The sequence below is a fragment of the Hypomesus nipponensis genome, chromosome 9 (genome assembly GCF_054491055.1).
Source record: "Hypomesus nipponensis isolate SF chromosome 9, ASM5449105v1, whole genome shotgun sequence".
Classification (NCBI taxonomy): Eukaryota; Metazoa; Chordata; class Actinopteri; order Osmeriformes; family Osmeridae; genus Hypomesus; species Hypomesus nipponensis.
Window position 1 is genome coordinate 2,365,795 of NC_140369.1, and position 25,269 is coordinate 2,391,063.

At 50.9% G+C, this 25,269-nt stretch overlaps 3 protein-coding genes across 4 annotated transcripts; 1 reads left to right on the forward strand and 2 right to left on the reverse strand.

Annotated features, from left to right (window-relative positions):
- The first annotated feature begins 940 nt into the window (after nt 1–940).
- Nucleotides 941–3,765, forward strand: LOC146272307 (uncharacterized). The gene is made up of 3 exons (XM_084705948.1): nt 941–1,442; nt 2,301–2,385; nt 3,400–3,765. Exons 1-3 carry the CDS (start codon nt 1,083–1,085, stop codon nt 3,477–3,479), a joined length of 525 nt encoding a protein of 174 aa, XP_084562074.1. The 5' UTR covers nt 941–1,082; the 3' UTR covers nt 3,480–3,765.
- Nucleotides 3,709–11,180, reverse strand: tarbp2 (TAR (HIV) RNA binding protein 2). Its single transcript, XM_084705941.1, has 7 exons — nt 10,931–11,180; nt 10,227–10,541; nt 9,850–9,922; nt 7,008–7,125; nt 6,635–6,762; nt 6,140–6,332; nt 3,709–5,962 (listed from the first exon to the last, which is right to left on the reverse strand). Exons 1-7 carry the CDS (start codon nt 10,981–10,983, stop codon nt 5,805–5,807), a joined length of 1,038 nt encoding a protein of 345 aa, XP_084562067.1. The 5' UTR covers nt 10,984–11,180; the 3' UTR covers nt 3,709–5,804.
- A 7,102-nt stretch (nt 11,181–18,282) lies between these two features.
- On the reverse strand, nt 18,283–24,939 carry sp7 (Sp7 transcription factor). Of its 2 annotated transcripts, none has more exons than XM_084705934.1 (2): nt 24,859–24,939; nt 18,283–20,760 (listed from the first exon to the last, which is right to left on the reverse strand). In XM_084705934.1, exons 1-2 carry the CDS (start codon nt 24,907–24,909, stop codon nt 19,417–19,419), a joined length of 1,395 nt encoding a protein of 464 aa, XP_084562060.1. In that variant the 5' UTR covers nt 24,910–24,939; the 3' UTR covers nt 18,283–19,416. The 2 variants fall into 2 exon arrangements, with proteins under 2 accessions (XP_084562060.1, XP_084562059.1); XM_084705933.1 differs by having other exon boundaries at nt 24,889–24,909.
- Nucleotides 24,940–25,269: the final 330 nt, after the last annotated feature.

The following is a 25,269-nucleotide window of genomic DNA, read 5'->3' on the forward strand; positions in this document are numbered from 1 at the left end:
GGGTAGAGGACCTGAGTTCAGGGGGAGGGTAGAAGACCAGGGTTCAGCGGTAGAGGACCAGGGTTCAGGGGTAGAGGACCAGGGTTCAGCGGTAGAGGACCAGGGTTCAGGGGGGAGGGTAGAAGACCAGGGTTCAGCGGTAGAGGACCAGGGTTCAGGGGTAGAGGACCAGGGTTTAGGGGTAGAGGACCTGGGCTCAGGGGTAGAGGACCAGGGTTCGGGGGGTGGGTAGAGGATCAGAGTTCAGGGGTAGAGGTCCAGGGTTCAGCGGTAGAGGACCAGGGTTCAGGGGTAGAGGACCAGGGTTCAGGGGCAGAGGACCTGGGTTCAGGGGGAGGGTAGAGGACCAGAGTTCAGGGGTAGAGTACCTGGGTTCAGGGGGGAGGGTAGAGGACCAGGGTTCAGCGGTAGAGGACCAGGGTTCAGGGGTAGAGGACCAGGGTGTAGGGGTAGAGGACCTGGGTTCAGGGGGGAGGGTAGAGGACCAGGGTTCAGCGGTAGAGGACCATGGTTCAGGGGTAGAGGACCTGGGTTCAGGGGTAGAGAACCAGGGTTCAGGGGTAGAAAACCAGGGTTCAGGGGTAGAGGACCAGGGTTCAGGGAGGAGGGTAGAAGACCAGGGTTCAGCGGTAGAGGACCAGGGTTCAGGGGGGAGGGTAGAGGACCAGGGTTCAGGGGTAGAGGACCAGGGTTCAGGGGGGAGGGTAGAGGACCAGGGTTCAGGGTTAGAGGACCAGGGTTCAGTGGTAGAGGACCAGGGTTCAGGGGGGAGGATAGAGTACCAGGGTTCAGGGGTAGAGGCCCAGGGTTTAGGGGTAGAGGCCCAGGGTTCAGGGGCGGAGGGCCAGGTGTCAGGGGGGTGGGTAGAGTACCAGGGTTCAGGGGTAGAGGACCAGGGTTCAGTGGTAGAGGACCAGGGTTCAGGGGGGAGGGTAGAGGACCTTGGTTCACGGGGGAGGGTAGAGAACCAGGGTTCAGGGGTAGAGGACCGGGGTTCAGAGGGTTCTCCCAGCATCCCTTCCAGGTCATACCAGGAACAGTCAGTTTGTGACTCACAAGAACATACTTACCCCACTGGGTTGATGCCGGTTGCCATGGTTACTCAGGACTTCACCCGCCTTCCGATAGCAGAGCACGTTAACATGGCACCCTTCTACTGCCCCGCCCCTCAGATAAGCTGTACCCCTCTGGTGATCCCCGCGCCTATTACACTCCCCACCCCTCTGATAACCCCATCCCCTCAGAGAGACTTTGGGGTCACGCCTTCTTGCTGCATCACCGTGACTGGCTGGGAAGGCGACAATGTCACTTCCTGTTCCTCACCAGGAAGTCTGGAGGAAGTCTGTATTTCAGATGGTCGGGAAACCAGAGAGTTGCTGATTACAGGGCCTCTGTTACCCTCCAGCACCCTACAGCAGACCAACTCTTTTGAGCTGGAGGAGGTGGGTTGTCTAACCACATTACCATGGTGATGGCGTAGCTTCAGGAAATGCAACAATAGGTGTGTTCGACTTCATGCAGCGCCGGCAGTTGGCTGCAGCTGGCTGCCTTGAAGCTGAGAATGCCATTGGCTGCTTCAAGTCAGCCGGGCTGCAGGCGGCTGCAGGCGACGCATGAAGTCGAACGTCCTCATTGTAACATTAAGCCAGGTGACTCCCAACACTAACAACACCGTTTTTTATAAAGTTTCCAAAAATATTGCAAAAGGTTGAAAAAAAATGTTTTTGAAAATTAAACATTTTGAAAACAAAAGTTGTGAAAGGTTGATAAAATATTTATCCCCCAAAACGTTTGCACCATTGATCAGTACTTAATGAGGACTGTACAATACTCTGCTTTTTTATTTTTTTTTATTTTACTGTTTCAGGCTTCTCTATTCTCATCTCTACTTGCTGTTCACCTCTGTGTGAATATTTTTTTCTCGAAAAGTTGAACAAATATTTTCGGAAATCCCCCCCCAAAAACGGCATCATTGATGAGTACTTAATGAGGACTCTACTGTACCTACTGTGCTATGCTCTGCTTTAATCTACTCTGTTTTATAATTCTCTGTTCTCCTCTCCTTTCACCTGTGTGTGAAAAAAAGGTTTTGGGAAAAAAAATCGAAAGATTTAAACATATATAATATAAAATATTATACCTTTGAAAGGTTTGAAAATATTTACACCCAAAAAGTTTTGAAAGGTTCATCAAATATTTTTTCCAAAAAGTTGATAGGTTCAAAAGAAATAACCTTGAAACTTTTTTGTGTCGTGTTGTGTGTAAATATATGTATCTGAGAGGCTGTGATGTTGAACCAGGTTGTCATTGCTGGCGAGGACGAGCATGAACAGGACAGTCCTAAGATGATGGGTTTACTCGGATCCTCGGGGCTCCAACTCAAAGGTGAGTCAAACATATTTTACCTGTCGATTCGGAATGATCTTCACGAGGTCAACATTTAGTGTGGTACTAAATACTGTAGTTGAGATATTATTATTGTTGTTGCTCCCTGCCTGGTAGCTGACGTGGTAATTCTGCCCTGTGCCTGGTAAATACAAACCATGCCTTGACTATGACCACAAACAAAGGGTTAGAATAATGGACTTTCTGCTGCACTTTATGCATTGTTTGCACGTGACTTTATATCAAAGCATCTGTTAAATTAGTCAAATTTAAAATTCAAATATTATTCCTACACCCTATAGCTACAGTTTCTAAATGACCAGCCACAGAGTTTGCTTTATATACGCCCCCAGGCTGCGCGGAGGGCTGTGGGTGAGAACTCCACGCTGGTCCAAACAGACTGTTAGTGTTGCTGAGTATGTGTGAACTAAAGGGTGCGTTCTTTGCTCTTACCCACCCGCCGTTAGCAGCCAAACCATCTCACACATTTCCTCACACGTTCTTCAGAATGTCGACCATTTAACCGTAAATGCTCGAGGTGGTCCTGAGAAAGATGTCAGCGTTTTTCTGTCTTGTGCCTCTTGTTCCACGTGGTGGTGTTGACGTTGGTGTTTGCTGTTCAAAGCACTGTTATAGTTGAGATATGGTCTCACCGTGCCTGGTAGCTGAGATGTGGTTACTTCGTCCGGTAAATACAGACCGTTCCTTGACTGAGGAAGGATGCTAAACAGAATAAGCTCTGACTCATCACCCTATCAGAGATTGGTTTAGCATAGGGGTAAAGGATTTTAATGTAGTTCAAGAAGTTGCAGATTCAAATCTACCCTCTTTTGCGTTGGGTGAACATGTCTGCTACCTAAATACATGATATCATCAGGGGTTATTTCCGGGATCTCTGACTGTCCGTACAAGTCAGGCTGTAAGACAACTGTATCACATCTTTAGACAGGAGTGCCTGTATGTGTGTGCGTTGCACTGTGCAGGAGTGACCCTAAGTGTGTGCGTCTCTCACAGGTCTGGTGGGTCGTGGGGACAGTCTCCAGTCAGACAGCAGCGGCTATGCAGAGGAGGACATCAGCCCTGCAGACAGCTGACCTCCGGGGTCGACCCTCCCTCCTGCTCCTCTCGTGCAGCTGGGCACCACTCATCTACTGTATTTAGTGTGATATAAGCCCTTTAAATGTGTGATATTACAAATGAATGTAGTGAGATGCCTGCTGTATGTGGAAGTAAGAACAGTATTTATTGAATTAAGATGAAAAGTGTGGATTTGTGTGAGAAACATCACTGGAGCTATCAAGCAACGAGTGAATCTGTTTCAAATGTATTTGAAAAATATTTTATTCAAAATGGTGTTAATAAAACAGATCATAAGCCTTGGCACTCTTGCAGGCCACGTTTCAGATCAATCAGTCTTCATATTAGGGGAGCATTGCACCAGCTAGCAGGACTATCCTAGCCAGTGGCTAGCAGGCCTATGCTAGCAAGCGGCTATAGCAGACTATCCTTGCTAACAGGACTGTCCTTGCTAGCTGCTAGCAGGACTATCCTAGATGCTAGAAGAAATATTTTTTCCAGGTGACAAGTGAACTCGCCAACAAATATTTAATAAAAACAGACCAATTTAGCATTTCAGTGGAAGAGCTTAATTATTGGCATCTGCTTTCCGAAAAAAATATGTGGGATGAATGTGTCGGACAAGGATTTTATTTTTACCAACAACGTGACCCTTCCAGAGGTAGATAAAACAAGGCAGTGTGGGTCAGGGCGGTTGCCAAGGTTACCTTCCCCGCAACTACACCTGTGGGCCCTCGGCAACCTGTCCGGACTAGGCAGGAGAGTGCCTGGTTACCGGGGAGGTAAGACAATCCACAGCCATTTATTAAAAAACCAAAACGGAGGAGTGAAGATAGGGACAAAAGGTACAGTTGTGTGGATTTAACCGATGCTGAGAGAAAATATAAAACTGTAATCCAGATTAAGATGCTAAATCTGAGAATCTGAGTTCTGAGAGGGTTGAGCCCATAGAGTTAGGTTGAGCCTTGTGACAAAGTGTTCCACTGAGGCAGGATGAACAAGCACAGTGACATCTACTGGCTTAAAGGTAGACACAGCAACAACATGATCTATTCAGAACTGAAAGGGGGGGGGACGGACGACGACGATGAGAGGAATGTCAAGTGTAGGTGTTATTTTCTTGATGAGAAACCAGTTGGAAACCTTTCAGAATCAAGTTTGTCCACAAAAAAAAAAAACCTGCTTTCTACTACTGTGAACAACATGCCAGAGACTACATTGACATACATCTCTAAGCGATCCTAACACTGGGATGTGTCGGACCAAAACACAGTTTCAAACGGGGTTATAGCAAACACATACACACATAACCATTGCTCAATTTACAAAATAGCCACTCAGTTAATGCCAGTGGTGTCAAGTACAAAGTAGTGGGCATGCTGCTAGTATACCAAGCACCACCAAGCCCTGGAGAATCGCTGCTCAGGTTTAAAGAGGCATGCAGGAAATCCTGGAGGTGACTCACTGTGTCCAAAACAGACAAACCACTAGTTACTATTCTTAACTTCAGTTAAGTTAATCTATTTGACAAGGCAATGAGCACAGGTCTGGCAGTAAGGGCAGAGGTGGTAGTTTGGGGTAGATTCTTAGTATTTACCTTCACCAGAGTCATCAGGGCAACAGAAGTTCAAATCTTCTCGAATAAGAAATCAGTCTAGATACTGTTGAGTGTCAAACTCGTTTCGGGAATCATTTTTCCGCAAGTCCAATAATTACATATTTGACGGATCAATTCATTTTTTTCCTGCTACAGGTGGACATGGTGGCACATAATCTGAAGGCAAGCAGGAGGCATTTTGGAATCCAATAAACGCCTGGGCTAAAGGCCTGGGTCTGGGCTGGGCTAAAGGCCTGGGTCTGGGCTGGGCTAAAGGCCTGGGTCTGGGCTGGGCTAAAGGCCTGGGTCTGGGCTGGGCTAAAGGCCTGGGTGAACAGAGTCCTTGTCTCTTTGGGGTTTAGGGGCAGGTATGGATCTGGGGAGGCAGATAGGGGGCAGGTATGGATCTGGGGAGGCAGATAGGGGGCAGGTATGGAACTGGGGAGGCAGATAGGGGGCAGGTATGGATTTGGGGAGGCAGATAGGGGGCAGGTAAGGAGATCTGGGGGGGCAGATAGGGGGCAGGTAAGGGGATCTTCCAGAGGACATCTAGAGGCACAAAGAGGAAGAGATAAATATCAGGTCTCCTGATTGGCCGAGGGGAAAGTCTCTCCTCCCCTCTGGGGCAGTTCATTACTCATTTGGGGTTAAAGCGGTCCGCAGGGGTCGTTTCCGTGGCTACGGTCACATCCGTCCGCTCACGCGATCAATTCCGCCAGATTTGCAGGCGTTGGGGAGGATGACATCACTTCCCTCCGGCCATGATCTTGAGGTACTGAAGTGCATTGTGGGCTGCGCTGGAGCGCGCGGCGTCCTGGCTGGGGGCGAAGCCGTGGCACACTGTGATTGGCTGAGTGGACAGCTCCACCAGACACTGGCACAGCCCACTGAGACTGCGCTCCTCTGGAAGTGGGGGAGAGAGGGAGACAAGACAACCAATCAGATAAATCGCGAGAGAGAGAGAGACAGACAGAGAGAGAGACAGAGAGAGAGAGAGAGAGACAGAGAGAGAGACAGAGAGAGAGAGAGAGAGAGAGAGAGAGAGAGAGAGAGAGAGAGAGACAGAAAGGGAACCCTCACCTATGTCCAGGTAGCAGACGTCGAATCGCTGCTCCTCTGAGAGGTCGCTGAGCAGAGAGCAGAAGTTGGAGCTGGGCATGCCCAGGGGGTGGCTCCGTAGATGCAGGATCTTCTCCCCAGCAGAGTTACGCAGGGAGTCCCAGGTGCAGCCCAGACCTTTACACTTCCCCGACTCCACCCGGCTGCCCATGTGCTGCGCAGAGGAGATAAAACAAATTCCCCAAACGTTATAGAGATTAAACTACAGAGTCGCCATTTTTCACCACTTGGTGTATAGAACCGTGCAGCAAAACTACTAGTGTTTTCAACAGAACAATATTTCACCACTTGGTGGTTTTACTGGATATTTGTCATTAGGCCTGTGCAGAGTTCTCTAGCCCCCCAGGACCTAGCCCCCGAGTGTTACCATGGTGAAGGTGTGTGCCCCCCCCCCCCATGTGTTACCATGGTGAATGTGCTACCATGGTGACGATGTTGCCATAGTGAAGGTGTTACCATGGTGAAGGTGTCCTCCTCAGCCTCAGCCTCATGGCTGCTCCTCAGGTCGACGGGGACGTCATGGATACGGGACAGCATCTTAGCAGCCGCGTTCCGCTTGGCCAGCTTCTTAGAAGTGCCACTTCCTGTGGAACAGGAAACCACGTCAGTATGGAGTTCAGTAGAGTTAAGGAAAACAGTGTAGAGTAGAATAAAATAAGAGAGTAAATTGTATTTATAAAGCACTCTAACACAGCAAGGCTGACCGAGGTGTCGAACAAAAGCACAAAAAAAGACACCATAAAATACAAATGCAAACAGTCAAATCAACTCAAAAAGGTAGTGGTACAGTAAAAAGCATTTTTACGAATCCTCGTGGAGAACACAGCACCTATTTCTATGAACCTCTCGACGCGGCAGGTCATGGTGAACTCCTTGCGGTGAGCAGGTCCAGACTCCTGGGTGACGGTGTAATCCGGTAGGCGCCAGCCCTTCTGCACCACCAGCTCCTGGGGACCACGCAGGTTCATGACACACACCATGGATAATACACAACATGTATGCACACCATCCATAATACACACCATGGATAATACACAACATGTATGCACACCATCCATAATACACACCATGGATAATACACAACATGTATGCACACCATCCATAATACACACCATGTACAGTACACATTATGCCATGTGGGTATAGCTCAGTGACAGAACATTTGACTACAGATTTAGAGGTTGCAGGTTCAAATCTCCCCCATTATCATCATCATTATATTGCTCAATTTCCAGGCATCCCCAACACCGCAGACAATGTGTGTGGTTGTAACCTAGGTGTGTGTGTGTGCATGTGTGTGCGTGTGTGTGTGTGTGATTAGGCAGGGGGAGAGGGGCGAGACTGAGTGAGAAGGGGGAGACAGGAGAGGGGAGACAGGAGAGGGGAGACAGGAGAGGGGAGACAGGAGGGGGGAGACAGGAGGGGGAGACAGGAGAGGGGAGACAGGAGAGGGGAGACAGGAGAGGGGAGACAGGAGAGGGGAGACAGGAGGGGGAGACAGGACGGGGGAGACAGGAGGGGGAGACAGGACGGGGGAGACAGGAGAGGGGAGACAGGAGAGGGGAGACAGGAGAGGGGAGACAGGAGAGGGGAGACAGGAGGGGGAGACAGGAGGGGGAGACAGGACGGGGGAGACAGGACGGGGGAGACAGGACGGGGGAGACAGGAGAGGGGAGACAGGAGAGGGGAGACAGGAGAGGGGAGACAGGAGAGGGGAGACAGGAGAGGGGAGACAGGAGAGGGGAGACAGAGGAGGGGAGACAGGAGGGGGAGACAGGAGGGGGAGACAGGACGGGGGAGACAGGAGAGGGGAGACAGGAGAGGGGAGACAGGAGAGGGGAGACAGGAGGGGGACACAGGACGGGGGAGACAGGAGAGGGGAGACAGGAGAGGGGAGACAGGAGAGGGGAGACAGGAGAGGGGAGACAGGAGGGGGAGACAGGAGAGGGGAGACAGGAGAGGGGAGACAGGAGGGGGAGACAGGACGGGGGAGACAGGAGAGGGGAGACAGGAGGGGGAGACAGGACGGGGGAGACAGGAGAGGGGAGACAGGAGAGGGGAGACAGGAGAGGGGAGACAGGAGGGGGAGACAGGAGAGGGGAGACAGGAGAGGGGAGACAGGAGAGGGGAGACAGGAGAGGGGAGACAGGAGAGGGGAGACAGGAGAGGGGAGACAGGAGAGGGGAGACAGGAGGGGGAGACAGGAGGGGGAGACAGGACGGGGGAGACAGGACGGGGGAGACAGGAGAGGGGAGACAGGAGAGGGGAGACAGGAGAGGGGAGACAGGAGAGGGGAGACAGGAGAGGGGAGACAGGAGAGGGGAGACAGGAGAGGGGAGACAGAGGAGGGGAGACAGGAGGGGGAGACAGGACGGGGGAGACAGGAGAGGGGAGACAGGAGAGGGGAGACAGGAGAGGGGAGACAGGAGAGGGGAGACAGGAGGGGGACACAGGACGGGGGAGACAGGAGAGGGGAGACAGGAGAGGGGAGACAGGAGAGGGGAGACAGGAGAGGGGAGACAGGAGGGGGAGACAGGAGAGGGGAGACAGGAGAGGGGAGACAGGAGGGGGAGACAGGACGGGGGAGACAGGAGAGGGGAGACAGGAGGGGGAGACAGGACGGGGGAGACAGGAGAGGGGAGACAGGAGAGGGGAGACAGGAGAGGGGAGACAGGAGGGGGAGACAGGAGAGGGGAGACAGGAGAGGGGAGACAGGAGAGGGGAGACAGGAGAGGGGAGACAGGAGAGGGGAGACAGGAGAGGGGAGACAGGAGGGGGAGACAGGAGGGGGAGACAGGACGGGGGAGACAGGACGGGGGAGACAGGAGAGGGGAGACAGGAGAGGGGAGACAGGAGAGGGGAGACAGGAGAGGGGAGACAGGAGAGGGGAGACAGGAGAGGGGAGACAGGAGGGGGAGACAGGACGGGGGAGACAGGAGAGGGGAGACAGGAGAGGGGAGACAGGAGGGGGACACAGGACGGGGGAGACAGGAGAGGGGAGACAGGAGAGGGGAGACAGGAGAGGGGAGACAGGAGGGGGAGACAGGAGAGGGGAGACAGGAGAGGGGAGACAGGAGGGGGAGACAGGACGGGGGAGACAGGAGAGGGGAGACAGGAGGGGGAGACAGGACGGGGGAGACAGGAGAGGGGAGACAGGAGGGGGAGACAGGACGGGGGAGACAGGAGAGGGGAGACAGGAGAGGGGAGACAGGAGAGGGGAGACAGGAGAGGGGAGACAGGAGGGGGAGACAGGAGAGGGGAGACAGGAGAGGGGAGACAGGAGAGGGGAGACAGGAGAGGGGAGACAGGAGAGGGGAGACAGGAGGGGGAGACAGGACGGGGGAGACAGGAGAGGGGAGACAGGAGAGGGGAGACAGGAGGGGGAGACAGGACGGGGGAGACAGGAGAGGGGAGACAGGAGAGGGGAGACAGGAGAGGGGAGACAGGAGAGGGGAGACAGGAGAGGGGAGACAGGAGGGGGGAGACAGGACGGGGGAGACAGGAGAGGGGAGACAGGAGAGGGGAGACAGGAGAGGGGAGACAGGAGAGGGGAGACAGGACGGGGGAGACAGGAGAGGGGAGACAGGAGAGGGGAGACAGGACGGGGGAGACAGGAGAGGGGAGACAGGAGGGGGGAGACAGGAGGGGGGAGACAGGAGGGGGAGACTCACCTGGAGAGCTCCCACAGGGTTGCACTCAGACTGTTGGGAAGAGCTGCTGGATGTCTTCATCTCTAATGGTGGGCTACACATACAGGACAGACAGTCTACGAGCACTGAACAATCTGAGACCATGTAGCTGGCACACAACACTGATTAGGATCGTCAAACACATTACTATCACGTAACGTAACTGTGTCTGGTAAATAAAGCTGGTTTGTGGACTCTGACCACTGAAACAGCCTAAGGTGGGAACTATCACTTCTGATCCTTAACCTTCTGCTTCATTTTCTGTGAGCACTATTTGTGTGTGTCGCTTTGGAGAAAAGCGCCTACTAAATGGTTGAAACGTCAATGTACTGTACAGAGCAGAAACAATCTCTGCTCACCTCTCTCCGTCAATTGCCGCCTCCACCGCAACGAACGCTTCTCCTCCTCCACAAACGACAATAGAACTGCCGGCGCCTGCTTTCAGCATCTTCAGGGCAGCCTCGGCTGCCTTGTGCTTCGCGGCCTTCTTACTCGGGCCTTGACCGGTGCAACTGATGTCTCCCACGGACACGCGGAACGTGAAGTTGGGTTGGTGCGCCTGACCCTCTGCCTTAAGCAGATCGTACACTGGAGTCTTGCCTATCCTCGTTCCATACTCCTGCAGAAGACTGATGGGCGTCTTGCCGGGGTTCACAGTCAGCATTTGCTCAATACTGGCACGGGAGCGAGAGGAGAAGAGACGATCGGCATTCAAATGACATTCGGATACACCGACGTCCACCTGTACGTTTATGTCGATTTGGGATTAAATTGTTAGCTAACGTTATCTAGTGTTTACAAACAGGCCCGGTCTGTATGCATAATAGACTACTAGTCTCGAGTAGCTAGTTTCAAAGCTAACGGCAGCTAACCCTATGTTTAACACTGTAGATGTTGTGACAGCCAAGGAGTCCTTAGTAAACTATACCAGGTTGGTATATACACAATAAAATAACAGTATAGTGACAGTTCAATGCTCATAATATGCTATTTTTGGCAAATCATACTCACAGTTGAGAACAGATCGGTTAGGTAGCTAGCGAGACTGCTAACACATGCTTACCTGGAGCTCCCAGCGTTACTCTTGCAGCTGCCTGGTGCTATCTCGTCGGTCATCCCCTACAGACGAAGATAGACCCAATCGGTTCCGGATTGCCAGTCCGCCCCACCAAAAGAGAGGCTTGCTTTCATCAGCCGATGTTTTCCGCGTAAGATGAGGCAGCGACATGAGAAGACAGTGCTATCTCACCGTCCCAACGAGCGAACATGCGGTTGTTTGGAGAGGTGATGACGCACTGTGAACCTTGCTCGTTTTCGACTGATCATTGGTCCGTTTCAGGGGGTACTCGTTTTGTAATGCAGCGCGCTCCGATTCCCTTGTAGCCTGGTGAGTTAGACGAAGGATCCAACATCGCTTAGGCACGATTGAGACTTTGGTTATTAGGTCACCTATATTGGATTATATTACTCAATGATTGTCAGTCAATATTACATCTTCAATGAACATAGCACAAACCAGGACATGATCACCCAATCACCCGCAGAGAAGGTAGCGAAGACGCTCCTCTGAAACTATGTAACTCTCGGTTTTACCTCTAGAGGGCGCCAGGTAATTTACTAAGTTTTATTGTTAATGGTATTTCTGTTGCAGAGCGAAAGTCTCCCCTGTCAGGACTCTGTCAGTCCACGAGGGCCTCAGGGGCTCGCGGATGCTGTCTGTAATGAGTGTCTCATGTCGATTTGAACCCATTCCACTCCACCGTCACTGCAAGGTGGTTTAGCTATGCAACAGCGCGAGATCACCCTGTGACGAGATGTGGGTCTCCATCCCATATTTGTTTTTTTGTCTTTTTGTCTTTCATTCATTCATTCATTTTCCAAAGCATTTCCCGCGCACCTGCTTTTCAAGTGACGGTCAAAACGGGCGGTGCTTGCATGAGTATTTACATACTGTATTCTGGGATGGTTGGATGAGTATTTGCATACTGTACTATGGGATGGTTGGATGAGTATTTGCATACTGTATTATGGGATGGTTGGATGAGTATTTACATGGATGGTTGGATGAGTATTTGCATACTGTATTATGGGATGGTTGGATGAGTATTTACATACTGTATTATGGGATGGTTGGATGAGTATTTGCATACTGTATTATGGGATGGTTGGATGAGTATTTACATACTGTATTATGGGATGGTTGGATGAGTATTTACATACTGTATTATGGGATGGTTGGATGAGTATTTACATACTGTACTTCATGAGCCTTCATACTTCACCAGCCTCTCTCAGGGCAGACCCCTTTCCTGCACATTATGCATCCTTTCATCACTTGCAGTGTTTGAAAAAAAAGTATTCGCCTCCTTTCATATGGCGTTATGACGTTTGGGGTTCTCATTTGGAGTTATGGTCAATGTGGATTGTGACCTGAAATAAATAAATAAAGCCTGGGGCATTTCATTTGATCCGATGCTAACTATAACACATGCTCACTCACGCACAAGCACCACACATACGCACATACCCATACCCCCCCCCCCCCAACCAACACACACACACGCACACACACACACACACACGCACACACTTGGCCTGGGGAGTATAGGTATGTGTGGTTGTGCTTTCGCCAAAGTCATCAGTTTATCTTGAAGTGACTCACTCGTAGAGTTACGATATATGGTCAGTATTTTTTCCCCGTCTCTTCCTTCTCCACGTGATGTGTTTCCTTTTTTGTGTGTGTTTTGATCCGTCTCCCGCGGCAGGGTCGGTCGTGGCGAGGCGCGGGTTTGAATGGCGCTCCGGTGTTATTTTTGGCGGCGGCAGCGGTTGGTGGCTCTCGGGGAGAGAGGAGACTGAGAGGAGAGCGGAGAGTCCAAACCCCAGGCTGTTTAAGGGATTTCTGTCTGAGAGAATTGCTCTGTAATGATCCTCGGGTCATTATAGACACACACACTCAGGATAAGACTCGCATGTATACAACACGCACTCATACTCAGGACACTGCTTGCAGATGCACACTATGTTATATTTATTCTGCCTCCCATTCATACAACACAGTATCCAGCAACATTTCTACCTGCAAACTTGCATTCCTTGTATTGTAGTTGAGATTATAATGCACACATTTGTATACGTCCACCTAAACACACCAAAAGTCTAAAACAAACTTTATCCACCTTCAATCCCACTTGAAATCGAAATTTCTAACGTACATTCAGACACAGCTCTCGTCTTCCCAGAGTGCCCAGGAGAGACATTTTAAGTCAACTGACTTAAAATTCACTTCAGTTAAATCGAGGAGATTCCAGAGTTCAGTTTGAGCGTCTGTCACCATGACGACCCCCAGCTGTGACGAGCCCCAGGCCCCTCCCTCTCTTAGCCACACCGCGCTAAAACACAACAGGGTTTTCAGTCTGCCTTTGGCGTGACATCAAGAGAATATTATTATTCTATTTTATTTATTTATATTTGGTGGTAGTGTGTGTGTGTGTGTGTGCCTGTTAACCCACAAAGATATTTCAATTTCTTCAGGATATTAAATAAACATGCAGCAGCAGTTTCAGAGAGGCACAGCCAGCTAGTGGGTTTGGGGGGATGGTGTGTGTGTGTGTTCGTGTTATGTGTGTGTACGTGGTGTGTGTTTGCCTGTGGTGTGTATCTGTGTGTGGACTGTGCGTGTGTCTGTGTGAGTGGGGGGCTGTTTGTGTGTGTGTGTACGTGGTGTGTGTGTGTACGTGGTGTGGGAGGACTGTATATATGTGCGTGTGTGTGTACGAGTAGAGTGTGGTGTGTGTGTGCGGTGTGTGTGTGTGGTGAGTGTGTGTGTGTGAGAAGTGTGTGTGGGGGGGTTGTGGCCATGGCTCCAGGGGAGTGAGGCAGCTCATGGTCAGGGCCCCCACCGGACACACTGGCGCCTCTCACTGGACGCCTGAACCACCAGGACCCTGCCAGCACCCGCTCTGCTGCCAACCCACACCTCTCTCTCTCTCTCTCTCTCTCTCTCTCTCTCTCTCTCTCTCTCTGTCTCTCTCTCTCTCTCTCTCTCTCTCTCTCTCTCTCTCTCTCTCTCCCTCCCTCTCCCCCTCTTTCCTCCCACTTTCTCTCTCTCTCTATCTCTCTCTCTCTCCCTCCCTCTCCCCCCCTCTTTTCCTCCCACTCTCTCTCTCTCTCTCTCTCTCTCTCTCTCTTTCTTTCTCCCGCCTTCCAAACCTGCAGTCTTTCTCTTTCCATCTATTGCTGAGATGAGTTGTTGATATGAGATTACAGTCATTGTGTTCTCCTACTTAATGGACCAGGATTCACTGTTTCCCTGTCGCACTCTGCGCCCCTCTCTTGCCTCCCCAGCCCCCCAGCCCCCCAGCCCCCTGCCTCGGCCCCCCTTTCCCAGCTCCCTCAAATCCCTTCCTGTTCCAAGGAAGTATTTAGTGGCCTGAGATGAAAAAAGCCAAGAGGATGGTTTGGTCTGCTCGTCAGTCAGAATACCATCATCCATAGTAAGCGTTTTCAAAAGGAAAGAACCATTTATGAGTTCTCTGTGTATTTGTAAGGGCATTAGGCGGTAATGGGCACCAATTCTTTAAGTGTTTTTCCAACCATCTCCAAGAAGTATTTTGCCTATACTGGAGTCTGTGAGTATCTGCGTTTCTCCTTGTCAATGAACAAGACTTTCCAACGAGGCTGATATGAAACTCAACCAAACCCCAACGCTCGTTCTGTCTCTCTGCCCTGCTCTTCCACATCTGAGACGCACTACAGCCAGCATCTTTCCTGGACGATGATCTTTCTTCCCCTAGAGAGAGAGAGAGGGACATCTTTCCTGGACAACCACAGGGCCCCTAGAGAGAGAGAGAGGGATCCAGTATAACTAAGCACTAAGCATTCATCCAGCTTCATTTTCACATTAGGAGGAGAGTGCACACACACCAGTGTCTGACTCCTGTATGCGTTAGTGTGTAATTTAATTATAAAATATGAGCGTCCGGGACCCAATTATGTCTTTTTTAAAGTGTCACACGTGTAATTTTCTTAACTTTGTTTTACCCTGGAAGCAATTTGTCATCCGGGGACCATTAAATGGGAAGCATATTATGTTTTTAAAGGAGCACAGATTCTCCCACAGTCCTCCCACATTCCCTATAAACAAAATGGCTTCGTTTAGTGGTGCGCCTGGTGGAGCTGCTTCTTGAGGGTGGAGTTTAACTACACCCACATCAACACACCACACCGGGCTCAATTACTATTTGAAAAACTATTTGAAAATACTGGCAAATACTTGACTTTGACGAAACCAACGGATGTGTCCCTCGAACCAAACACACCTCGATTCCTCTCAAATGCTTTCAAATACTCCTCATTAAACCTAACCCTCTGACCCCATAGTCATGTGGTCCCTTGCCCCCCCCCCCCCCCCCCACACAGACACACACCCACACACACACACACACACCCCTGTCTTAGTCCTTATCTTGTTTTTAACCGCTTTGGGGACAGAGCCCCTGGACATGCATGCATTCTCCCCCTCTCTGGCCGCTCACCGCTCTCTCCCTGCACCTCGGGCTACGGGCCAGGCACACCTGCAGACACCTGTGTCTTTGTCCTCCCCCCTCCCCCCTCCTCCCCCTCCTCCAGGGTGGAGCAGCTCAGAGCATCCTGACTTTGTCTCTGCCCAGTATTGTTTCCTTCAGTTCTCACCCAGCAGCAGATTAGAGCAGGAAGGACAGGCGCATTAGCATAAAAACACTTATTTCTGACGCCATTGTTGACGATTCTAGGAAGACAGCAGAGAGGGACAGGTAATTACTCCATGAAGGTTTATAAATCATATAGTCGAAGAACAGTTGAAGGTTTAACAGACTGTTGTGGCATACTTTGAATTTGCCACTCAGTTTAGGACTCTGAATAAACGTTTGCCAACGAGTATAAATGTGATGGTACATAAACTAACATCCTCCTGCTGTAGTCCTGTTCTGGGGTTGGGGGAAGGGGGGGGGGGGGTGTGGAAACACATGGAACAGTTTTGACCAGAGTTTTTTTTTCTTTCTGTCACAGAATATATTTATCTTTTTATGGCTTCACTTGAAGAAACTCTTAATTCTTCCTGGCCTACAAAATAAAAAGTATAAATAGCGTAAGGTTACCAGCACCACCACTGCTGTGGGGGGAACGACAGCGGAACATGCTGGAAGCCACTGACCCCCCCCCCCCCCCACACACACACACACACAACACCCCCAGGCCCACACGCCTGCCAGCCACACCCCCACCCCCCCACTGCCCCCCCCCCCCAGGGCTTTCATGCTGTGGACTGGACCAAGCACCCTCCTCAGACCACCATAAACATGTCAGCCCCTGATGACAGGGACGCCCAGACATACGACACAAAATCACCTCAACCACAGCTCATTAGACAGCCTCAATTGGAAACAGACAGCATAGGGGAGAGTATATGGAGGATTAGTCAGAGTCAGTCAGCCAGTCAGTTAACCAGCCAGTCAATCAGTTTGCTAACCAGTAAGTTAGTCAGGTAGCCAGTCAGACCGTAAGTCAGCCAGTCATTCAAACAGCCAGTAAGTCAGCCAGCAAGCTAGTCAGTCATGGCGTCCTATCAGTGCACATATCCAGACCAAAGCCTGTCAATAAACTATGTAGCCTACGATTCCTTTAGTTTGAATAAGATATTAATTAATGTAAAGTAGACCATTTTAGTTCTGGTTAGGTGCAAGTAACAATGATCATTGTTTTTAATAGTTTGCTAACTTGTTTCAACTTTGGCTACTTGTTTCAACAAAACGAACTGGCTAGTAGAACTAGAAGCCTACTATTAGCAACATTTTGTCTTCGCTATAGTGCGACCTGAACCTCAAAAATAACACGTAAATGAAGACAACAACTGAATTTATGTTTATGTAAGTCATTTGTGTGGAGACTCAAACGTAATTTGTAACTTGTATGCGACTTCTTATCCGTCGCAAGATAATGATTGATAACAAAACAAAGTCCAAAATCAGATTTCATTCCCTTTTACCCTATGACGGTAGCCTGACGTTGGCATACTTATAATTCTAATCAGAATATGAGTCTGAGAACTCTCCGTTGGGCTTTGACTACGGGGCGTGTTTCAAACGAGCCTGGAAAACAAATGCCTCTTCGCTCAATTGGATAGACCTACAACCAATCAGAGCAACGTAATATGTTGTTTGTTCAAAACGAATTCAACTTAAGCGCTCTTTTGTGACGTGGGTGATTAAGTTACTGTTGATCATCTGTCCATCATCGTATAAAGCCCGCCCTGGCAATTTCATTGGTACGCCCAGATTCTGGTTTTCTGTAGTTGTTTCCCAATACGAGACCCTCCAGACCCAACTTCCCGACCAAATTTTTTTGTGGGCGGGGAGAAGTTGGGCTGGCAGCCAGGCTACTATGAAGGGCCCTGAAACGGTGGTTCAAGTGTAGCCTAGGAACAGGGAAAGAGCCCTCCTTACCTCGCTTTGGATTACAGTATAGTGTCTGCTCAGTGAACAGGTTATAATACTCAGGAATTAACCGGTTGATCCGAGGTTAGCTCCAACTGGGGTTGGAGAGCGTAGCTCCATTAGGATACCTGTCCAGGAGCAGGACTGTACAACAGAGCAGCCGTTTCCATCAGCTCTGTAGAGATGACCTGACCTGCTGGATGAGAAGCCTGACCCCTGACCCCTGACCCCTGACACTCCGCTCTGTATTCGCAGGGCCTTTCGTCTTCTGCTCTGTTTAATTAGGATCCTTTGTTCAACCACCTCCCTAAATAAACAACTCAATCACTTACCCCCCACCACCACCACCTGCTCTCATCACTTAAAGCATCACTGGCAGTAATTGCCCCTGTGGGGCAGGAGACTGGGGTAATTGTGCGGAGTGTAACTACAGTGGTTTGTGAAAGAGGGTCATTGTGTCGGGCCAGGAGCTCTGCAGAAGAAGGCTTTGTTTGGGCCGCAGAAGATAATGAAGGTATTCGGTCGGTTGTTTAGGAGTGAGGGAGGTGGACAGGAACACAGAGAGAGAGGGAGAGAGGAGGGGGTGGGTGAGGGGAGTGCGGGGTGGGGTAGAGAGAGAGAGAGAGAGGGGGTAGCTGGGAGAGAGGAAGGAGAGAGGAAGAGAGTTGAAGTAGGAGGGTGGACAGACGAGTAGAAAGAGAGGAAGGGGGAACCAGAGAGAGAGAGAGAGACAGAGAGAGAGAGAGAGAGAGAGAGAGAGAGAGAGACAGAGAGAGAGAGAGAGAGAGAGAGAGAGAGAGAGAGAGAGGTGAAAATGCGAGGTGGGATGAAAGGAGAGTTAAAGAGAGAGACTGATCATAATTTAAATTGATTATTTAGTCTTTAAGTGTAGTGGGATTTTTTGAAGAAGGAAAAAAAAACACCAATGTGCAATTGCAAGTAAATTTAATGTTTTTTTCTCAAGCACCAATTGCCCCTCCTTGGCATGATTCCACACCATGATACACACACGCCAGTCTCAAACTCATGCTTTTACTATGTACACAAGTTCCCACAGTGGCAGCCATCTTGATCTTCAAACGTCTTTGAACGTGGCACCAAATCATACAGGAAGGAGATTTATTTCAAACCTTGCTCAGTCATAGTGTTATTAAGGCATTTGATATATTTCAAAATAACAAACTTAAAAGACGAAACAAATACAGAAGTAGAAAAATAATACACCTGAAGACATTTTCTCTGGCGAAGCAAAATATGTACACTCAAGATAGGATACCAGAAACGGTTTCCACTGGTGTGACAAGTGGGACAACAGAAAAAATCAAATAAAAGAAATAAAAGATGTTAATAACAAAAGTTATTTCTGGTAAAAGTTACTTTAAGATCTATAAATAAATCTTCAAACACTATAGCACCGACTTAATAATCAATAAATTAATGAAAAACGTCTTAATTTACTAACTTCCATGGTCCTTTCAGACTTAATCTTGCCATTAATTCAGCATAACATTGTCAGCATGACAAATGACATATTTAATGCTTATAATTTAAGACATAAATTAGATTATTTGTAATATGAAATTAAATACAAGACACTAGAGAAACCACACAGACCACGTTGAGACACTAAACCCACAGTGTCTTCATATCCACTCTGGGCAACCAAACTCATGCAGTATCAAAAGGACCCATTTTGCTACCAAATAATAATGTTGTTATAACAATAACTGACATTGTGTTTGAATGATTCTGCAGTACATAGCACTAGTCCCAACTTGTCCTGCTGCTTTCCTCTGCAGATTCAGTTTCACTAGTGGTTTGTCTCACAGAAAAATAAGAAAAATAGTGTGTGTGTGTGTGTGTGTTTATGAGTATGTGTGCTTGCATGTGGTAACACGTGCGTGGTCCACAGACTGTATACTTCATAACCAACATGATATCCTGGCACTGATTGCAAACAAATGAAAATCTATCCTTAGTAAACAAGCCCTCGTACTGTTTGTTTGTTTACTATTTCTTTTACCCGGAACATCGCATTCCAGCAAAAAACTGGCTGAAAACAACAATCAACAGCCTAGATCTCCAGCAGGCCACTGCTGCTCTCCACCCCGTTGGTTGAGCCAGTCTTCCCTCCCTCCTCCCCATTGGTGGAGGGGTCAGGGACAGCGCCGGTTGTTCCAGCAGAGGAACCGTCAGTAGGCTCCTCCCCTCGAGGGTCCGCCTCCCCCTCCCCTCCCACCAATCCCGTCTTCCCCTGCAGCGGTGCGTCCGCGTGGGTCTTCTGGTGCTTACTGAGGTGGTCGCTGCGCGTGAAGCGCTTGTTGCACAGCAGGCATGTGAACTTCTTCTCGCGCGTATGCGTGCGCACGTGCCTCTCCAACTCGTCGGAGCGGGTGAAGCGCTTCCCGCAGAACAGCCAGTTGCAGACGAAGGGCCTCTCGCCCGTGTGCCAGCGCAGGTGAGCCTTCAGGTGCGAGGCCTTGCCATACACCTTCCCGCAGCCCGGGATGTGACAACTGTGGACCGGCTTCTTCCGCAGCGAGGCGGCCGACGCCCCCATCCGTTCCAGCTCCTGGCAGTTGGGGCAGTCGCAGGAGGATCTGGTGGGAGCCCCCCCTCCCCCGTAGCCCCCGGCCCCCCGCACGGGCTTCAGCCCCATGGACCCCTCCAGGAGGCCCCCCCCACCGGCCCCCGGCTTGGGCTTGTAGATGTCCTGTTGCAGCATGTGCTGGGAGGGCTGGAGCAGGTGGGAGGAGGAGCCTAGCCCCACCGAGGGGTAGGGGGCCGGGTTCAGGGGGGTGAAGTCGGAGGTGTAGCTCGGCAGCTGGGGGCTGAGGGAGCCCTGGGGGGCCACGGGCTGGAGGGAGGCCTGGAGGCCGTCCGACTGGGCCTGGCCGGGGCTCAGCCAGTTGGAGTTGGGGTGGACGTCCCACCAGGAGGAGGTGGGGTTGGCGGGGGCGGCAGTGATGCCTGGGTGGATGCCGGCCTTGTACCAGGAGCCGTAAGGGTGAGTCATGTCCAGGGAGGTGTACACGCTGGTCAGGCAGTCGGCCGTGGCGTGGGGCTTGGAGACCAGCAGGGAGGGGTCCTGGGAGCCCCCGGTCTGGAAGGAGTGGGAGAAGGGGTTGTACTCTGGGGCGTAGCCTCCGGCCGAGAGAGGGGGACTCCCGGAGGGGGTGAGGAGGCCGCCGCCACCCCCGAAGGATGCCGTGTAGGAGGAGTCTGTGAGACCGTCGCCGCCCCTCCCACTCTTAGGGGCCTGAAGGTCGGAGGTCATGGCGTAGGGCTTCTTTCCGGGGGCCGAGCTGACCGGCTTACCGGGAGTGGCGGAGTCTCTTACCGGGCTGCCGTTGCTGCCGAACTTGTTGCAGGTTGCAGTGAGCATGGCCAGGGGGCTGGAGCCGTAGCGTGCTTCTTCCTGGGAGGGGGGGGGGGGTGGGGTTACCACGGAGAGGGGGGAGGGGGGGGGGTTACCATGGAGAGGGGGGAGGGGGGGTTACCATGGAGAGGGGGGAGGGGGGACTGGTTAATACTTAACAGCTTAATTGGATATCTGTGACATGTAACAGAGTGGAGGGTGGAGAGGAGAGATGATGAGAGGAGAGAAGGAGGAGAGGTGTGAGGAGGGGATAGCAGGTGAAGAGAGGAGCAAGGAGGAGAGGTGTGAGGAGGGGATAGCAGGTGAAGAGAGGAGCAAGGAGGAGAGGTGTGAGGAGGGGATAGCAGGTGAAGAGAGGAGCAAGGAGGAGAGGTGTGAGGAGGGGATAGCAGGTGAAGAGAGGAGCAAGGAGGAGAGGTGTGAGGAGGGGATAGCAGGTGAAGAGAGGAGCAAGGAGGGGAGAAGAGATCAAGACAACAGGTTCATACATCTAGTCTCCGCGACGATTAGGCCAAAAGTCTCTACTAAGACGACCAATAGCACAAACAAAGCATAGTTATCAGAGTTATGTTCCTGTCCCCACCAGGACCAGGAGGCGAGAAGGAGAGACAGGAGAGGACATGAGAGAGGACAGGAGAGGACAGGAGAGAGGACAAGAGAGAGGACAGTAGAAATTAGAGAAGAGGAGAGAGGGCAGAGCAGGAGGTGAGAGAGGAACACCTTGGTGTCAACGCTCACACAGCCCTATGGCCTCCCCTTCTGCATGGCGAGAACTTAACCGCTGTTTACGCATGGAAACATTCTACCAACAGAGGAAATCTTTCCAGTGTTTGGCTTTGTTGGCATTCTTGTTGAACTGTAAATTTCTGCCACCGCTTTGGCTGAATAACTGCTATACGTACTCAGATTCCTTCAAACCTCTCTATTTGTGATTACTTGGAATACGATACAGAGGATATACATTATCTGAAGATAATCTCTCGCGTCAGTTGTGAGAGAATTCTTGCCAGGCATGTTTGGTGGTCTCCATGGCATCTGAGGTCGTTTGGATTATATCCCCTGGAACAATGGAGCATTGTCTCTCTCCATAACTGTCTCTCCATTGTCCTGTCTCTCATCCTACATACACCGGTGTAGTCAATCAACCTGCCCTTCAGACAGACAGGCAGTCAACTGGCCCATCAGACAGACAAACAGTCAACCTGCCCCTCAGACAAACAGATAGACAGTCAACCTGCCCTTCAGACAGACAGGCAGTCAACCTGCCCTTCAGACAGACAGGCAGTCAACTGGCCCATCAGACAGACAAACAGTCAACCTGCCCCTCAGACAGACAGACAGACAGTCAACCTGCCCTTCAGACAGACAGGCAGTCAACCGGCCCCTCAGACAGACAGACAGACAGACAGACAGACAGACAGACAGGCACAGACAGACAGACAGACAGACAGACAGACAGACAGACAGACAGACAGGCACAGACAGACAGACAGACAGACAGACAGACAGACAGACAGACAGACAGACAGACAGACAGACAGACAGACAGACAGACAGACAGGAGGACACCTCAGGACACTGTTAGTTCAAGATGTTATAGTCAGAGCAGGACTGACTGAGTTCCCTCTGGCCTGCCAAAACCTAATCCTAGCACTACCTCATCCGACCACCACCTAACCCCACCACCACCTAACCCCACCACCTCACCCCACCACCACCTAACCCCACCACCACCTCACCCCACCACCTCACCCCACCACCTCACCCCACCACCACCTCACCCCACCACCACCTCACCCCACCACCACCTCACCCCACCACCTAACCCCACCACCACCTCACCCCACCACCTCACCCCACCACCTCACCCCACCACCACCTCACCCCACCACCACCTCACCCCACCACCTCACCCCACCACCACCTCACCCCACCACCACCTCACCCCACCACCACCTAACCCCACCACCTCACCCCACCACCACCTAACCCCACCACCACCTCACCCCACCACCTCACCCCACCACCTCACCCCACCACCACCTCACCCCACCACCACCTAACCCCACCACCACCTAACCCCACCACCTCACCCCACCACCACCTCACCCCACCACCACCTCACCCCACCACCTCACCCCACCACCACCTAACCCCACCACCACCTAACCCCACCACCACCTCACCCCACCACCTCACCCCACCACCACCTCACCCCACCACCACCTCACCCCACCACCACCTCTCCCCACCACCTAACCCCACCACCACCTAACCCCACCACCACCTAACCCCACCACCTCACCCCACCACCACCTCACCCCACCACCACCTAACCCCACCACCTCACCCCACCACCTCACCCCACCACCACCTCACCCCACCACCACCTAACCATGCCAACACCTCTCTCTCCCAACACCTCTCTCAACCACCACCCTAACCCTACCCTACTGTACCACCACCTAATACCCGACTGTAACACCACCTAACCCTACCAACACCTACTCCTACCTACACCTAACCTTATTTGGACAATACCTACCCCAACCAACACAGACAGTATTGCCCCACACTACAGGCTAGTCTGACCCTACATTAGAGGCCAGTACTGTCTTACATTAGAGGCCAGTACTGTCTTACATTAGAGGCCAGTACTGTCTTACATTAGAGGCCAGTACTGTCTTACATTAGAGGCCAGTACTGTCTTACATTAGAGGCCAGTACCAGAGGCCAGTACCAGAGGCCAGGCCCTACACTAGAGGACGTGTGCTCACATTTTCCCTCCTGGACTCTAACTTCATGAGGCTCCTAAGGTTCAGAAATCTGTAACAAAAAAACTCAACTATTTAAAATTCGCCCTACGTCAGATATTAAAATATTCCAGTGCTATGATTTACGTCTGTGGTTGGACCTGGCTGAAACTAAGACGCTGGTTTTGGGTCCCTTCACTGCCCCCTCTCTGGGCCCTCCTGCCCACGGCTCCGGGGTGGGGGCTGGATGTGTAGAGATCGAACCCAAATCACCGGTCCTCTGGCAGCAGCAGATAGACTTCAATAAGGATTACCACCATGAAAAACTGCATATTAATGTGTCCCTTTTCAGAGTCAATCTGATAATCTCTTCATAAACCCACAGAGATTACAGCATAATCCAGTAGGAATGTTTGGCCATCATCTGGTAATTCCACTTCCAGTGAAAATGCTAAGACATCAGCATGAACATGTTTGATAATATGTGGTTAATTTTTAAAATAAAGTCTAATATCGGCGTTGGCCATCTCTCACAGGTTACAGATCACTCGACCTAATCACCGGCACCCGGAGGCGCGCGGGGGCTGAGAGTCTCATCCCCCCCACCACCAGCACCACTCCCCGCCCCCCTTGCGGTTTAACTTGGGCGTATCCGGTTTCTTTAGCTCCCGTTTCCAGGTTAATTGCGCTCAATCTGAGGGCAATAAAGCCGCTGTAATGCGCCTGTGTGGAACGGCTTCAACCCTCTCCCGCCTCCAGGCCAGATGATCAGACGAAGCATATAGCCTCGAGCTTCTACTCAAGCGGCGGAATCAGCCTATCTTTACGATCTGAATCTTCTAATTGGAAACCATTAGGGTTCTGGGTTTGATGTTGGCTTGATTTGTTCAGAATTTAAAATGTCCTTGCCTCTCTGGCTTTGTAAGGAGACACTGTCAGAATTAAAAGTTCACTATGTCTGAAGCGCATACTATGCTATAGTGCTCGAATCGCTTGCGAGTTGTGAGCCTCCGCGTTTTATCATTAGTTTGATCAGGCTAATCAGATTCGGTTACCTAGGACCGTGCAGATAAAGAGCCCGAACTCGTGTGGCAAAGCACCATGTCACATTGCGGTTAAGTAATCTGTCAAACTAACAACATCCAGAAAGTCATCCTTGTTGGTGCGGGTCGTTATCTGACAGCTTGTTGCAATAGCCTTTTTCAGATCAGCAATATGCACATAGTGCATGACTGTATTCTAGGAGAACAACTATGCTGTAGTACTTGATCAGATACAAAGTCCGTTGTCAATTCCGCCCATAGGAGAATTTCCTTAAAATACCTGTCCATTAAAGCAGCATGTTCACAACAGTTAGTCTAGTCTACTAGCGACGGGCAAGAACTAATACATCGTTTCCGAAACATGAACATACCTCCAGAATAGATGCGGCCATCCCTGAGAAACAATATCCCAAGAGCAGAGAGGGAAGTTGGAAAGTCGTTGCGCTCGGTCCCGGGACAGTTTGGAAGAAAATCGGTAGGAGCACCGAGACTTCTTAGGAGAGACTCAGCGCCCGCCCCTTAATTACAGGGTACAAGTCTTTGAAGATCCGATGCAATAAAGAGAGAGAGAGAGAGGGAGAGAGAGGAAGAGAGAGAAAGAGAGAGAGAGAGAGAGAGAGAGAGAGAGAAGAGAAGAGAGAGAGAGAAAGAGAGAGAGAGGGAGAGAGGGAGGGAGGACATTGGAGGAGTGAAGGACACCACCTCTGAATTAACATCCTTACATCTCCGTTCACCTCGATGGTAATCTGAAA